The sequence below is a fragment of the Enoplosus armatus genome, chromosome 18 (assembly GCF_043641665.1).
Source record: "Enoplosus armatus isolate fEnoArm2 chromosome 18, fEnoArm2.hap1, whole genome shotgun sequence".
Lineage (NCBI taxonomy): Eukaryota > Metazoa > Chordata > Actinopteri > Centrarchiformes > Enoplosidae > Enoplosus > Enoplosus armatus.
Window position 1 is genome coordinate 19,061,825 of NC_092197.1, and position 16,257 is coordinate 19,078,081.

At 41.8% G+C, this 16,257-nt stretch overlaps 1 protein-coding gene across 1 annotated transcript in view; it reads right to left on the minus strand.

Moving 5' to 3' along the window:
* Window positions 1–9,808: 9,808 nt before the first annotated feature.
* The window catches only part of onecut2 (one cut homeobox 2), a 32,615-nt gene continuing 26,166 nt past the window's right edge, over window positions 9,809–16,257 (minus strand). Inside the window, exon 2 of the mRNA XM_070924910.1 lies at window positions 9,809–10,098. Within this exon, the coding sequence (XP_070781011.1) occupies window positions 9,809–10,098 (290 nt within the window). The remainder of the gene's footprint in view (window positions 10,099–16,257) is intronic.

Genomic DNA, 16,257 nt, shown 5'->3' on the forward strand with positions numbered 1-16,257 from the left:
TTTCGATGCAGCCCGGTTTGGAAAAGTGCGAGGAGTCTGAAAACTGGCTCAACCCTTGACTCTGACCAGAAAAAGACACGGATTTGTTGCCATTTGGCATCCCTGGTTGATTTTTAAGCCAAATGCTTGTAAGAAGGGAAGCAAAATGGCACAGCCGGATGTATAAATCCCAGGCATCTAATCCTACTTGCATATGGCGGATTCCATGAAAAAGAAAAAAACAATCAAGTTTTTTTAGAACGTCCAGTTATGTTTTTAATGTTTTTCTTGTGTTGTTTCTCCTTTACGATGACATACAGTCGGTAAGTTGTATTTGTAGCTGTTGCTGTGCTGGAGGAAATCTGGGCCAATTGGCTCTAGTGATATCAGTGTCAGTTGGTCAATTGGCTGGGGGGTCCACCACGTTGGTTCAGACTGAAAGATCTAAATAAAAACTACTGGACGGATTGCCATGAAATGTGGTGCAGATCTTCAAGGTCCCCACAGGATAAATTGCTGTAATTTTGATTTTATTAGGACCAAAGACCTAAAAACTAATTCCCAAGAGCCTCAGCTGTATCTTTGTGTTCAGCGCTAATTAACAGATGTCAGCACGCTAAATGAAGATGGTTAACATGGAAACCACATCAGAATTTTAGCATGGGTATTGTGAGAACGTTACCATGCTGACATTAGCATTTAGCTAAAGCCTAAGAAAATGACCTCCACGAGCTTTAGGAGTTGGAGGTTTTTTTTGTTTTTGTTTTGAGAAAGCAAAAGAGAGTGATTCATAGCAACGGGAGAGACGTTTCTGGTAGGATTCAGTAATGTTACCGGTTCCTCTTTCAATTTGACTTTGACAATTATAAGGACCGCAAGTAGTTTATTAGGCTTCCTACCGCTCAAACAGAAAAGCCTTGAGCTCAAAGGATGAGAGCCACATTGTGGTTGCTACGCAGCACAAAGTTGGTAACAATCAGCCATCTAATTACCGTTAGCATGATAGGGTAAAGTGGAAAAAAGGGGGAGAATGTTGCTGGAAATAAAAATAGCCCAGAGAAAGCTTGCTGTGGGTGTCTGAACAGAACACCAGGGACTACCTTTTGTTTTCCGGTGTCAAGACCATAAAACATCAGCGACCATTGAGGCTTCATGAATCTGCAGCATTTTTGCATCTGAAAGTCTAAAGGTCTCTTTATGCTTCAAACAAAACCTGAAACCTCCTCTCTCCGACGGCAGAATTGAGGGGTATGATCCTCTATGACAGCAGACTTTTCCTGCCATAGCGGTACCATTAGGAACAGGTATGAACAAATTTGTCTTTGTTGTGCTACCTAGTTCGTTTGAAGCATACTGAGGCCTTAAAACTTAATGAAATTTAGAAAGCGGACCCCACTGGGCCCATATTTGATCATCATTACATAATTACCATTACATACCTGTCACACTCCCAGATAAGAAATATAATCTTTCTACCATTTCTGCCATCTTATTTTACCATTTACTTATTACACCACTCACTGGCCAGAAGAATGTAGAGTTGTGTATTTCTGCTCGCGCTCCCTGATATCCAGCATTAAACCCGACCCCACGCGACACCTGCCTCTTTCACGCTTCTTTTTAAGGAGGAGAGACAATGCAAGGCAAAGAGAAGTAGGGGGGGAGGGGGGTGGGGGGGGAAAGGAGAAAGTAGAAAAGAGGACAAAATGTGGTATCATCCTTAAGAAGAGAGAGCACAAAAGCATGGAGCTGAGCGCAGACCGCACTGAAGAGGACAAAAATCTTTGGTTTCTTTGGTTTCATCAACACGATTAAAAGGACAAATGGAAAGTCAGTGAGGTAGCCTCTCTGGTTCTCACTACTGAAATAGAAAGTTTTTTTTTCCTTTTTACATACACACAAAGTCAGTCTTGGAAGCAGCTAGCTTTAAGGGACTCCTCAGTTTTCCTTCCTGATGAGTGAAACAAGTCGGTGTGTTTGCATTCACGCAGTCTCACACACACACACACACACACACACACACACACACACACACACCGATGCTCTGGTAAGAAAATGGGAAACACATCAGGTATTTTACTGTCGAGGTGGTGTGTGTCAACATCATATCCTGTTTACAATAACCTGGATAAGCTCTTACACCGACATTTTTCCGGAATCACTGGAAAAGTTGGAATTCTCGGGGATACGGAATCGCATAATTATTCACTTGGGCAGCTTCTGTTGAGATAGTGAAAAAGCATTTTTCTCTTGATCACAACATAATTATTCAGTGATCGTCAAAATATCAGCTTGTTGGGTTGCACAGAGCAGAAACTATCTGGTGCAGACGGAAAACTATCTTGGTTGCGCACCTGAAACTTAAAGAGCAACTTAACACCCCTTTTTTTTTTTAGCTTGAACATGCCGCCGTCACAAATGCAAAAAAAAAAAATAGTAATGCATTCGACACTTGACAGAATTACTGGCTTTGCAGTGAATGCTATAAAATGAGACCAGGATCAATAGACAGTGTAATAAAGTGACTGTACGTGTAATTCAAGTGTTAAGTTACTCTTTAAAGTTTCTGGTTTTTGCCCATGTCCTCTTTGAGGATTCTCAGGATTGCGATCAAAAAATAAATCCCTACATTTATCCCTCCATAGACTATACAAGAGCATTTTTGGTATTGTTAAATTTAGTAATGCAGGTGTTTGAGACATGATATGCAGCTCAAATCTGTTTGGTTCTTAAAATGCAACAAATAATCTGAAGAGGAATTGATGCGCAAGAAAACAATTTCACCAACAAACCACATACAGCTTGGTTCACATGCGGTGATCTTTGTTTTGGGGCAGAAAATGGCGCTCTTGAACGTGTGTATAGAATTTTATAAAGTAAATGTACGAGTAAGACCTTAACCAGGGTATGAGGCTGCGTGGATGTAAACACACAGTTTATTGGCCTCTCAAGGATTCCGGTTACCTTTGGTGAGTCTGTTTATATCAACGTGTGGCCCTTACTTCACCTGATCAAGTGTCACAAGAACATCAGTCTGAAAATCATTGCTTGTTCAACGATGGCCAGCAGGATGCAAAGAAATTACAAACAAAACAACCAATAAATTAGCCATAAAAGTCACAAGGAGGAAGAAAAGAAAAACAGATGCAGTGCTCATCATTCGGTAGGCTATTATTTGTAATAAAGAGATTGTTTTCATTTTCAAAAAAAAAGAAAAAAAGAAAAATCATTACCAGGACAAAAAAAAGAAAAGAAAACTAGATTGGCTAAAGAGTGAGAGCAAGTGTTGACATTCAGAAGTACGCAAGTCTAATCTGACATTCCTACATTGTTCTGTCATTAAGTCTAAACATTCATAAAACAATATTTCATTTGCTTTTTAAAGTAAAGCTAACTAAGAATAAATTAACAGGCCTGGCATAAGCACTGCATCTTCGATGCAACTAACATTCTTAAATACTCATAAATATTCATCAAAAAACAATTACATCTAATTAAATAAGATTAAATTATTATTAAGTACAAAACTAGTGTGTTCTAAAACACCTCATAAATAAATACAGCATTGAACTGAAAGAAAAAGGAACGTACAATGTAAACTTTGGCAAAGCTAATCATCATCAAGGGTAAAAGGGTTCAGAGGGAGATTTGGCAACAAAATTTGTTCGCTTAAATTAATTCACAATTAAAAAGAAAACATAAATTACATTAAATAAAAAAAGAAAAAATCACATATTGCAAAAAACCTAGGAAGGAACATAGTAGTAATAGTAGACACGTAAGTATTGGCAAATCATTTTTTAAGTACTTAAAAACAAACAAGCAATGAAAACCTCTTTGGGACAGTTTTTGGTTTCATACCCATTTTTTTTTCTTTTTCTTTTTTTGGTTTGGCAGGTTTAGCCTGTGGTACATCCAGACAGAACTGCGAGTGGGAATGGAAAATGGCCGCCACCCCCTGAGCCATAAGCCACGCCCCTCCATTGGGCGTGGTCAGCAGAATGGGAGGGTCAGGTGGGCGGAAGATTTCTTTGGACTAGAAGCTTTACATACAGAAAGAGAGAGAGAAAACTAAGGATAAAGCTATTTGACCGATATTTTAGCAGTTTCTCTCAGCGGGTGTAGTGTTTTTTTTTGGTTTGGTTTCATTTATTGTATATGGAGCAGCAGCATAGTTCCTCCCCCCTAAAGAACAAGCTAACATGGGGTTTGTTAGCTGCGGACAGTTAGCATGTCCAATCATCACTCTCTCTGCAAGGCTCCTCCTCCAGCATGGCATTGTGGGCTATAAGCTCTCCACCTTTCTAAACTTTTCCACCCAAGCCAGCAGTGGGGTTTTTTTTGTTTGTTTTTTTGGAAACCAAAACTCAATTTAGCAGACTTTTGTTTCCTGGATTGTCCCCGGTCCATGAATTTCTTGGTCTGGTGCCACATCTGTGATTTTAAAACTTAATTATAATTCTGTTTTCCTGTTTCAAATGAACATGATCAAGTCTGTTTTGTTACTCTGCCGGGTTCAGAATGGACGACATTTGTTTTTCAGTTTGTTTCTTTTTTTTTTTTTTAGTGGGAATTTCTGTAGATTAAATGATTAATGTCACAATTGGTAGTCTGTCTGGTTCAGCTGGTCTCTACTGGGTTTGGGTGGAGAAGTAAACCGTGAGTTAAACAACACTGTGAGTGACCTAACGTAAAAGAAAGATCCAGGATTTGTTCTAGACTCTCAAACGGGTATGGAGAAAAGAAAAGGTGTCAGTGTGCTACTGTTTGTACAGCAGAAAATCTTTGGTATGTACTGTACGTTTCACATAGCATTACATTGTCACTCTCTCCGCAGTAGCCAGTGCGCCGGACAACAGCCAGCTTTACGTGAGAAAAGTGGCCTGTTTGAATCCCCGGACAGGGTGGAAGCAAAAATGGAAGATGGAAGCATTTGAGTAACAGTCAACAGCTAGTTGATGTTTTTTTTTTTTTTTTCTGGATGCTGACGCACCAAGCTGCTTCCAGCTCAAATGGACGCGAAGCAAGAGGGGGGGGTGGGGGGGGGGGGGAAACCGTCCCTGTGCTGTTGTCCGGTAGCTTTTGTTGCTACTGCTGGAGATTGTTGGAGGTAGACTTTGTCCTGTGGAGCAGGTAATGAGTTGTGGCGGGAAGAAAAAAACAAACAAACACGGAAGCCAGTCTGAGAAACTTTCGAACGAGCCTCAGACGTTGGCGGTGAAGGATTTACGTCTGTGATGGCTACGTGTGGCGACGCCATGCTGGAGGAGTGACCCGTCAAAATACCAGATCTACACATTTTAGCTTCGAGAGACACAATACTGCACGGACCTGTATGAGGGAGGGGGGGTTGTTGTGGGGAAATTAAGCTGGATGTTCGCTAGTTTACAAGCAGAATATTAAAAGAAATTATGATTCAGCATCCTGGCTAACACTACTAGCTTGAAAGTTAAGACGGCCCAACAAGCTTGATTAGCCGGCGTGCTAACCCAGACAGTTTTGCGTACAACGGATACAGTAGAATAATAATTCGTGGAAAATATAAAAAAAAAAAAAAAAACCCCACTGCATGCTGGTCAGCGAAAGTTGAGATTTTCCTTTTCGAGGGGAGGAGAACTGCTACTGGAGTTAAACGGTGAATCTTTGGTTTATTAGCTGATGAGGTTTCTGTTGTTCTTTTAACCTTTTTATTTTTTTTTTTTAACTGTGAAAAACTGCATAGGCACACGTTAAAGACACTCTTCAACCGTGAGAGACACGTTAATGTTCTGCCTTTTTTTTGGGGGGGGGGGGGGGGGGGTCAGAGGGAAGAAAATGGTTGACGGCATCCTCCGTAGGTTCCTTCCCTCCTACCTGTGTGGTTTTACCCTTTTCAGTCCCCAACTTGCTTCCCCTTAAAGATGGCCTGACACAACATCAGGCAGAACAAAGCTACTTCTCCACTCCCATGATGTCTTCCTTCTATCCTCCCTTCTTCTTCTTCTTCTTCTCCTCATCGTCGTCGTCGTCATCGTCGTCGTCGTTATCCTCCATCCTCACCACCACTCTTTTTTTGGGGTTTTTTTTGTTGGTTTTTTTTTTTGGTAATAATTCTCTTCCATCTTCTGTTAGTTTTTTTTTTTTTCCATTTGTTGGAACAGTTAGGTGCAGAAAAAGGTTTTCTTTGGTTTCGATTTGTCAATAAATAGAAAAAGTCTCAAGTGTCCATTTCTTATTTTAAATCGTTCTTGAAGCCTTTGGCTTGCTTCTAGCCAGGCCGGGACTCAGCCTGGGGTTTCTAAGGAGCAGGGGCTGCTGACTGACGCCTTTCCTTTGGTTTTGTTTCTTTTTTTTGGTTTGATAGCTTGAGTGAGAGATGATTGATGAGGTGATCGGGGATGGTAAAGGCTGTTAAAACAGAGTAGGAGGTGGTGGCGGTTGAGGTTTTTTGGGTGTGTTGGTATATACATAATGTGTTAAAGGCTGTACAGTGTGACGTATCAAACTAAAAGCAATGGGTGTTTTGGTGATTTGGTAGGGATGGACGCTTGGTGAAGTTTGTATGGACTCAAAGACAGCCAGAGAAATCTTATCTCTGTGTTTCGGTCCATCTGTCTTTCGCTTCACCAAGCATCCAACTCTCCTACGCTGCAAACAAATTCAATCAAGATTTTTTTTCCTCTCAAAAAGAAAGGTACATTTCTCCACTATCAACAAGGAAACAAGCTCATGTACAAGTGGAAAAAGTTTCTCATGTTGATGAATGAACACAATTTGAAGTCGGAATATATGACTGTTATTAAAATGACTTGTTTGCAGCGCTAATACCTGTCTTCCTGTTTTTCACCCCATTGACCCTGTGGAAGAGACGGACCTGCCAGGCATCGTCTTTAGATTGTCCTCTTTAACTATTACAAAGGCCCTGATCTGCCTGGGCAGTTCGTCCTCCGCGGGTTCAGGCGGTTCACTGGTTCTGCGCTTGTGTCGGTCACTGGATGCGGTAAGAGGTTGTGGTTTGTTTTCTGGGGTATCTGCGATGGCAGCTGGAGGCTTCCAAAATTCACCTTAGTTCCACAGCTGGATTTACACCAAAAGGTAAAATCTAGTTTGTAAGGCTCTGAGCAAGTCTCAACCAAGAGCCTCTTCAGCAATGATAAACCAAAATAAGTTTTGTGAAACACGCACGAACTCTCGACATGGACCTTGGAATCTTTTGTCAATCTTGAAAGATTACATTTTGGGTAAAGTACGGATTTTGATTATATTAGCTAAAAACTAGATAACCTTACATCTTATTTCTGAAAACAAACAATCCGACAACCACGCCCATTTTTTACACAGTGATTGGCCAGGTGTGCTGAGGTGTGAAAGTAGGCCGGGTTTGAACATTCTTCACACAACTACTTCCATTGCTTTTTGTGTGAACAACCAAGTCCAACCCCATGAATGCCTTCAAGGATAGATTGTCCAAAAGGTGTGCCCTATTTTCCCCATTTGTATGATTCATTGGACCTCGTCCCTCTCTGTGATGGGGTGAAAGTGGCCATTTGGAACACAGAGGCCTTGAGTGTCAAACTACCTCTTGTTTTGTGCTTTCCGTGCTCATTTCACAAAACTTTGGCAGAAATGTGGCCTCTCCCGATGTATTGAAAGCCCAGGAGGTCTTGAAGCCCAGCACTCTCTTGATTAATCATGAATTATGTTTAAATTTCAGTTTTTGTTAATGCTTATTCTCTAGACGCTGTGGTATGTTATGAGAAGTCACAGTTAAAGCCTTTTGTGTGTAAATCCAGGCTGGACTTGGCGTTTTTGTCTCTGAAAGACAGCTGTTGATGTAGAGAGAAGAGGCGTGTTTGAGTTTGTGCATTAAAAATGATGCCTTTCAAATCTGAAATCTGCCCTTAGTTCGCCACAAATACTTAAAAACGTAAGGTACAGCTCTCATCATCAAAAGCACCAGTTAAGGGCGTCTTTGTTCGAATTGAAAACAGAGAGACAAAGGTTGTGCTAATGCTAGGTGGAAACCCGCTGCCCTGATGGATCAGTTACCACGGTAACACAAATGAGTGATGGGTGAAGCCAGGGTAAACTGGAGCTTAGCTTTGGTTTAGCTGACAATATTTCGGTCAGGGTGGGAATTCTGGAGAACGTTCTGGAAATGACTCTTTAAAGTTGTGTGTGTGTGTGTGTGTGTGTATTCTTGTTTCTATAACGCAGGCGTATTTGCTTGTATGCAACACAGTGTGTCTACGTGTGTGTGTTGGTACATTTGTACATTACAGTGTGTAACGACGGATGCCGAATGGATTCAGCCACTGTTTAGAAAGAACGGTATCCTGAGTTTTCTAAGATGTGAAGACCACTCGGCTTGGCAGAGAGCCCCGGTTCTATTGCAAAGAAAATGTGCTTCAAGATTGTGCTCACATAGGTTGTATATATTCATATATAATACACTAATACTCCACTGAACGCTTAGTATGCTGAGAAAGCTTGTAATTCTACATGTCTGCTCAAATTATGGGGGAAGCTACATGTGCCTTGGTGAATGTTTGTGTATTTGTTGATTTGTGCTTGCATATTTTGCCATTTCCTAACTTTTAGAATCCTTACTGCCACCTTTAAAGAGTCAAATCATTGCATGTTGCGCCTTTGTTTTTTTTTGTTTTTTGTAAAACTGAAGAGTTTTCTCCAAAAGAATTACAGAAATCTTGTCATTTTGTAAAAGGAAGTTAATTAAGTTTAAGTCATTATTGAAGAAAATAATACTCCATCTACGACCTGGATCATATAAATTCCAGAGATCAACTTTACCTGTTTCCTTTTTTAAAATGGATGTAGAACATTTTGGAAGCCAACTCTTCAATTCTGATCAGACTTTCAGGTTTTTCTGTTTGTCTTCGTCAACCTGGCGGTTAAAACCGGAGACTGCACAGCCAAATTAGCACAGCCCACCACCTTCTCCATCACCCAGCCGTTAATTAACAGATATATAAACTGACCAGTTTCTTGAGCAAAATAGTGAGAAAAAAAACAATTGTTTGACGCTATAACCTCAACATAAGGTCCACAAGCTCTTCCGGTGAGCATACTGAGCACACTCTGTCCAAGTTGGTAAGTGGGCCTCCTGCTAAGATTATTTCGTCATATGACTTTTTCTAAGGTCAAGAATAAAACTTTGACCCTCAATCATCGCATGGTCTCTTTTGACCCTCAGCTGACCTCCTTTTGTTTTAAATCGCAATTCAGCTACGACAGCTTCCAAAATTTGGCCGTGCAATCTCCGAAACCCCGCAAACAGCCATCTTTGGACATGCGAGGGTCAAAATACCACAAAGTTTCCACGGAGATTCGATTATCCTCTATTCCAGAGCTTCTAGCAACATTCTGCAGTCGTAAAGCTTTCATTGGTTTCTTGTTTGGTTGGTTGGTTCCTAGCTTATATTGCATAATAGAAAACATTACATCGTCTTCTAGTCTTTGGTATTTGGGCTAGCTTGTTGTCCTAAAGGAGACATCAGCAGTGAAAGTCTGTGATTCAAACGTTTTTTTCCCCCAGTGAGGTTTCTATGTTTTATAAGTGAGTTTACCCTTCAGCTTCTTTATGGAGTTAAAATGAATTTGCAAAAGGTCGTTAGGCTACAAACAAGTCGTCGCAGTGAGCAGCCCCTCTCTCCACAAAAGCAACAGACAAACAAACAAACAAACAAAAAAATGTAAAAAGTTTGGTTTTCCTCCTCACTTCGAACAGGACGAAACCTCGACCCGCGCCCTCGACCCCTCCATCGACCCGCCCCACCCAAGACCCCTCCCTGTCGCACATCCCTCCCCCTCCCCTCCTCGCCCTCTATTATCACGCTTTGGTACAAGTGCTGGACGCCGAAGATTGGCCGCCGGGGCTGGCTCCGTCGTCTGTCCATTTGTCCAGGCTCCGGCGGCGGGCGTTCATGAAGAAGTTGCTGACGGTGGTGAGTTCGAGGCCCAGCTGCTGCGAGATGGTGAGCTGCATCTCCTTGGACGGTCGCTTGTTCTCCTTGAAGATGGCCAGCAGGGTGCGCCGCTGCAGGTCGGTGAAGACCAGCCGCGACTTCTTTGGCGTGCTGTTGCGCTCCTTCGCTGTGTCCTGCTCCTTCCGTTTGCACGCTGCGAGGACGGGGGGGGGGGGGGGAGAAGACACAGAAAATAAAAGTGTTAGTGCTGTTTGTATCATTTGATCCACAGTTCAACATTGGAGGAGGATTTAGCAGTGTGTCTCAAATGGAACGCAAACAGAAGGTCTTGTTGACAGAAGTTCACGTCTGATATCTGTCAACCTTTTCCAGTGCGTCGTTACTAAACTTCGGCGCGGGCGTCTTGCCCAAAACACACTTGAGATCCAGCACCCATTTGTCAACGTCCAAACGCGAGTTGGTCTTATTTTTTTACGGTTCAGATATTTCATATTAGGACACAACAGAATCACGCGAGAAGTCAAATGCAACAAACTGATGGCGTTTTCCCGCTTGATTCGGTCTGTTTAGGCTGGTGTGAAAGCTGATGTGGACGAAACAACCGGGCCGAGGGTCCATATTTATCTATTCCTCGTGTCCAGCCACCTCTCTACTGTCGGCGGTACAGTTTCCTCATTAAAAAGTGAGCGAAACATGGCAATCACACAGTAACTATCACTGATATATGAGGTCCGGTTGCAGTCTAAACTATTGAGTGTCATAATCACTTATTTCTGGGTGAGCCAGAGAAGAAGAAGAAAAAACAACACGTGAGCGCGTTCTGCAAGGTTCAGTCACCAGAATTATATCTTCCTCCGCTCTGATGATGCTGATGTGAAATCGCCAAAAAAAACTGTCCAATCAGTGAGTTACCTGTCTCCCTGTTACCTGTTACCAATAAGCCAGTGTGAGCACAAGCCGCACCAGAACTGAACAGCGTGCGTTCATTCATTGTTTCCCCTTGGTCCTGACCAAACGACTGCAGGTGTGAACGCGCCCTAACATTATATTGGTTTTGTCAGTCCAGCTCACTTTGGATACATCGGGCTTCTCCTCCTCCCTCTTCCTCTTGAGCTGAACAGGTCGAAGAGGAGAAGCTCTGCGGCCTCAAAAGAATCAGTCCGCCTATGCTCCAACCAACAACGCCTGTCTATCCCGTTTCTCATCGCAGCAAATCCCCCCCCTGAGCGAAGTGGCGTCTAAAACGTGTCCCCTCGGTGTCTTTGGCGGCCCACGTTTCAGATGAGGCCTTCTGTTTGGAGGATTTTCGCTGCCGCCGTGTAGTTGAAGATTCGTCACAAAATAAATGCGCTGTAATTTATGTGCTCAGAAATACGCTGAAAGGAATTCATTGTACATAAATACTGAAATGTGTGTACAAAGTATATGAAAACAGTACCACGGTGTAGGACATGCTTTCTTAGACCTCTTCGTGATCACGCGCTCGAAGGAAAACAATCCAAACCAAAACCCCAACAACAACAACAACAACAACAATAGTAATAGCACACCCTCTAATGTGTCTGCTGTTGCATCTCACTCAGTCACTGCTGAGGAGGAGGAGGAGGAGGAGGAGGAGGAGGAGGAGGAGGACTGGGTGCGTTTGATTTGATTACCTCTCTCAATTAAGTATGCACGAGTCAGAGCCCAGCTGATCAGTACGAATCAGGTTAAGGACTCAATTCAGTCACTAAACTATTATGTAAGGGGAAACTATCCTCGCTGTAAACGCACCCACACGCACACACACACACGCGCACACACACACACACACACACACACACACATCCCTCCTCCTGTCTCCTCTCAGCTTCCTATCACAGCGCCTAGTGACCTGACGACAGATGCAAATGATTGAGTAGCTTTAGAGGCTTATTGATAAAAAAATTAAAAAAAATAAAAAAACACACTGAGTAAAACATTTAAACCAGACCAGCCTTTTTTAAAAATATTTTTTTTTTTACCACTGCACCATTCCAGCAAATCCAGGAAATATTCAGCCACATTTCCCCGAAAAATTCAAGCCTGACAGAGTTGGTATCTTCGGAAACTTCGGGATCTCTACTAGCATCTAAAATAAAGTTCCGCGGGCTTGATGGCAGCTTGTGCGTACAACATGAATTTGAATTTGTAAAGAAAACCACTGTGAGAGTGAACGTCTGCCCCAAGATATAGAGCTGTTCTTGATGGGTTTTAAGTTCTCCTAATGTGAAAATCCAGCAACTATGGAATGACTCCAATGTAAATGTCCCTGTTGTTTATCATACAGGTGTCTTCTTCTGTCACAAAGAATGAATGTCAATCCTCCACACTGTCAGTAGTAAAACTGTTGTGGTTGTAATACAGTGTATCACTGACAGGTGGCACTATTGATCTCTGAATAGGAAGAACGCTGATCCACAAACACACTAGGTTTAAAAAATACATTCAGCATGTGTGTGTGTGTGTGTGTGTGTGTGTGTGTGTGTGTGTGTGACACAGACATCGACTTGTTTCACGTCTGTACCTTATTATTTTACTATTTTCTGTTTTATCTAACTTTGATTGCAATGTTATTTGAGCGTGCTGCATTCTTGTTATTAATATTACTGGATTAAAGGGTTGCTGTTCAACTTATGATTCATATTTATATAGATGGGACATAAACATGTTATTATATATATAGATAGGACATATTATGTAGAATATAGAAGAGCACCAACGCGAGCCCAAAACTGTGTCCCAGTCGTGGTGTTTTTTTGGCCGATGTACTCCTTCAGTTCTAATGATAGGCAGAAAATCCTGTCTTAAACTTCATAGTAATAATATGATATGGATAATAATAATACAATTAAAAAAAAATTAAAAAGCAAACAGTGAGATCATAAAAGTCTAAAAAGTAGAGGAAAACATGAAACGGCAGCAGTGGAACGGTGAAATCAGACATTAAATATTCACACGAGTCTTTGTTTTAAAAATGTTTTAAGAAGTGATTTAGTAATGGCCAGAGATGCTGGGCCGATCGGCTGGCACCAAGTAATAAAAACGGTCACGTGCTGAAAGGTGGCGTTGAATGTGTTTGCCTATTTTGTACTATTAAGTAAAAAAAAGTTTTTTTTTTCTTTTTTTGTAGAAAAACAGCTTTACATCAGAAAACAAACGACATCGTTTTGACACCCAGATATTGTTGTCGCGTCGGGACAAATTATGAATTATTATTGATGTCAAACACACACAATTTTAAACAAATGTTCCAACAAATGAACAACAAATCCTCTTTCCAATATTGCAAATAGACTTCGAATGCACACAGCTGCCTGTCTGCTTTTCTGCTTACTGTAGCTCGATGGAAAGCAACTCAGCAGCAGTTCACCCCAGACAAGGTTTTTTTTTTCTTCTTCTTCTTCTTTTTTTTTATTTATTTTTTTTAAAGTGCAGACACATTTACGTGTAAACAGGGAACAATCCAAACCAGCCACCCACACACACACACACACACACACACACACACACACACACACAAACGCAGTCTGCCGTCAATGGAGAAAGAGCACGCTTGAGTGATTCAATCAGACTTTTTTCTTTTTTCCTCCCTGTGGTCGAGGTTACAGTGAGGATCAAATACGCAATTATATTATTCAAAAGGGGTTTACCGGTTTGAGGAGGGGCGAGAGTAAGGGGGGGGGGGTGGCCCTTTCTTTAAAGGTAAGGGTGGAATCGATGGGATCAATGAAGCAGGGTTCCTCTGTCTTTCTTCAGCCCTCTCGGCCTCTCTCTCTCGCAGACATCACTGTGTTGCTGAATGCGTCCCTAACTGCAAACCGGATCAGCAGAAAATCACGGGCCATCGGCTACATCATCGTTTGTGTGATCACTGTCCAAATATTTTAGTCATCTAAGTAATCAATAAGAATTACTGCCTTAATTAGGGCTGGGTTTCAAACCGCAATACTCTGCTGATACAGACCAAAATATGTGTGTAGCACTTCAGCGACCGTCTGAAACGCTGAATGTTGGCAACAAATGTACGATCAGATTCGTAGTCTTTTCGACTTATTCTTTCCTCAGATAGCTCCCGATCTAAATCAGAATCTTTGCAAGTTTTATACTCAATTATCGAGGTCAAAGTTCTTGTTCGGTGCTTTGTGTTTAGCCATTTAACATTTAGGTGAAATAAAAAAAGGGTTTTATAGACAAATGTTTGTATTTATGTCACAAAAAGTATGGTTTTGGTATCAGTATAAAAACTATACACTCTATATATATGTATCTGCTCTTCAAGCTGTACCCGGCCATAGTGTTAATCCATCCGGTACAAAGTCATCACCATCATAACCGTCTTCCCCCACAATGATTCATCGACACGATCATCTCGCCACTTGAATATCATGTTCATCACACTGTGATCGTCATCTGGGAAAAACACTTATTTGCTTTCTGATTCAAATTCTTACCCGAAAATGAACATTTTCAAAACAATTACAAACGTGAATGCAGGATTTTATATGCTTTGCGAGACAGAAGGGCAACAATTATGCTGTTTTGAGTTTTTTGAGCCCCTAAAAAGTTCTGAATCTGACCCTTTTTCTGTTTTTCACAGTTCTGCAAGCTGTAGAGTCTGTTTACATTTTTTCATTGCTTAGCGCTACGTCACAGGTTTCGTTGATCTGATTGGTTGTAGGTCTATCCATTAGTGTCCAGGGGCGTTTTGGTCTGAAAATCAAAAATGGACATTTCTACTCCCCTTTCTGCTCATCCATCTCGGCCGTCAATTTTGGACTGCCTTGATCCATCCTTTCCCAAAACCTATAGGCCTATGTGGCTGAATGCTCTGTTTTGGTGCTGCTAGATCACAGCATCCTGACTGAAAGGTGGTCTCTGGTAGCCCCCTGGACTGGCTCTCCTCAAATCTCTTGGTTCTGAGTTTTTCTGTCTTGCTTGGTCCCTACATGTCTGAAAGTGCTGCTCTTTCCTGTGGTGTGCCTCAGGGTTCTGTCTTGGGTCCTATATTATTTGCTTTATATATGCTTCCCTTGCTCCACATAGCATTGCTTCCAAGGTTGCTCAGCTGTACAGTCTAATCTTAGAAATCTTGATATTATATTTGATCAGGCGACTTCGATGAACACGTCAAATCGTTGACCCGTACATGTTTCTTCCATTAAAGAAACATTGCCAAACTCTGTTGTATCACAACCTGAGCTAGGGATGAGCATTCAGGCTTTTATATCATCCCGGCCAGACTATTGCAATTCCATTTGCACCTGCCTCAGCAAGTCGTCTCTGGACCGCCTACAGATGGTCCAGAACCTTGAAGTTCACTGTTTAATAAATTGTATCTCATTTGTTTAATCTGTGAGCATAGAGACGTAAAGACAGCAGTCTGTGGCTCCTCAATGAGTTACATGCTTGAACTATTTCTTGGCGAACAGCAGCTGGCCCCTGTGACCGTGCACATGCCATCATGCCAAACAAAACCTGCGCTCCCCAACTGTATCTGGCAACCTATGCTTTAGCCAGAGCTGCTGCATAGAAGAACTGAGTGGATGGATAAACTGTTGTATTGTCAAGTAATAGCTCCATCAAGTCATCAGTAACTCCCCCTTCCAACAAGTAGCGACAACAAATGTCAGTTTTTACATTTCTGTCTGTGCACAGATTAAACAAACAAGATACTACGTGTTAATTAGTGAGCTTTAAAGGTGTTGGTAGGCGTATTTTTAGATTTTGGCCAGGCTAGCTGTTTCCCAGCTGTTTCTTCCAGTCTAATGCTATGCAATGCTAATTTAGGCCAACAACGTCCTGACTCCAGCGCCGTACTTTACACACAAACATGACATCGATATCCATCACCTCATCTCACTCTCTGACAGGCAAAAACAAATAAACACAGTTCTCAAAATGTTGAACTATTCCTTTAACATCTTCATCAGCGTTGTTTTCTTTGTGCTCCTTATCCAAATCCATTGGAATCACAGCTATCACCACTGCAATCATTCTCATCTCAATCACCATCATTACCACACAATTATCCACCTCCATAATCCTCATCACCACCACAATCAGTCACGTCACAATAATGCACACAGTCATCTCATCGTCTTCGTTATCATTATCACCATTGTAATAATGCTGATCGCGAGCATGGTCATACTGATCCTCATCATCATCGCAATCATCCGCCCCCAATCATGTTCATCACCATCACTTCACTGTGAGTCGCAATCATTTTCGTCATCACAGCTTTCATGAAAATGGCGCTTTCAGTTGGGGGAAGAAGGTTAAAAATACTGTGCATTAACAATAACCGTAAACCGTAACTAAGCACAGCAGG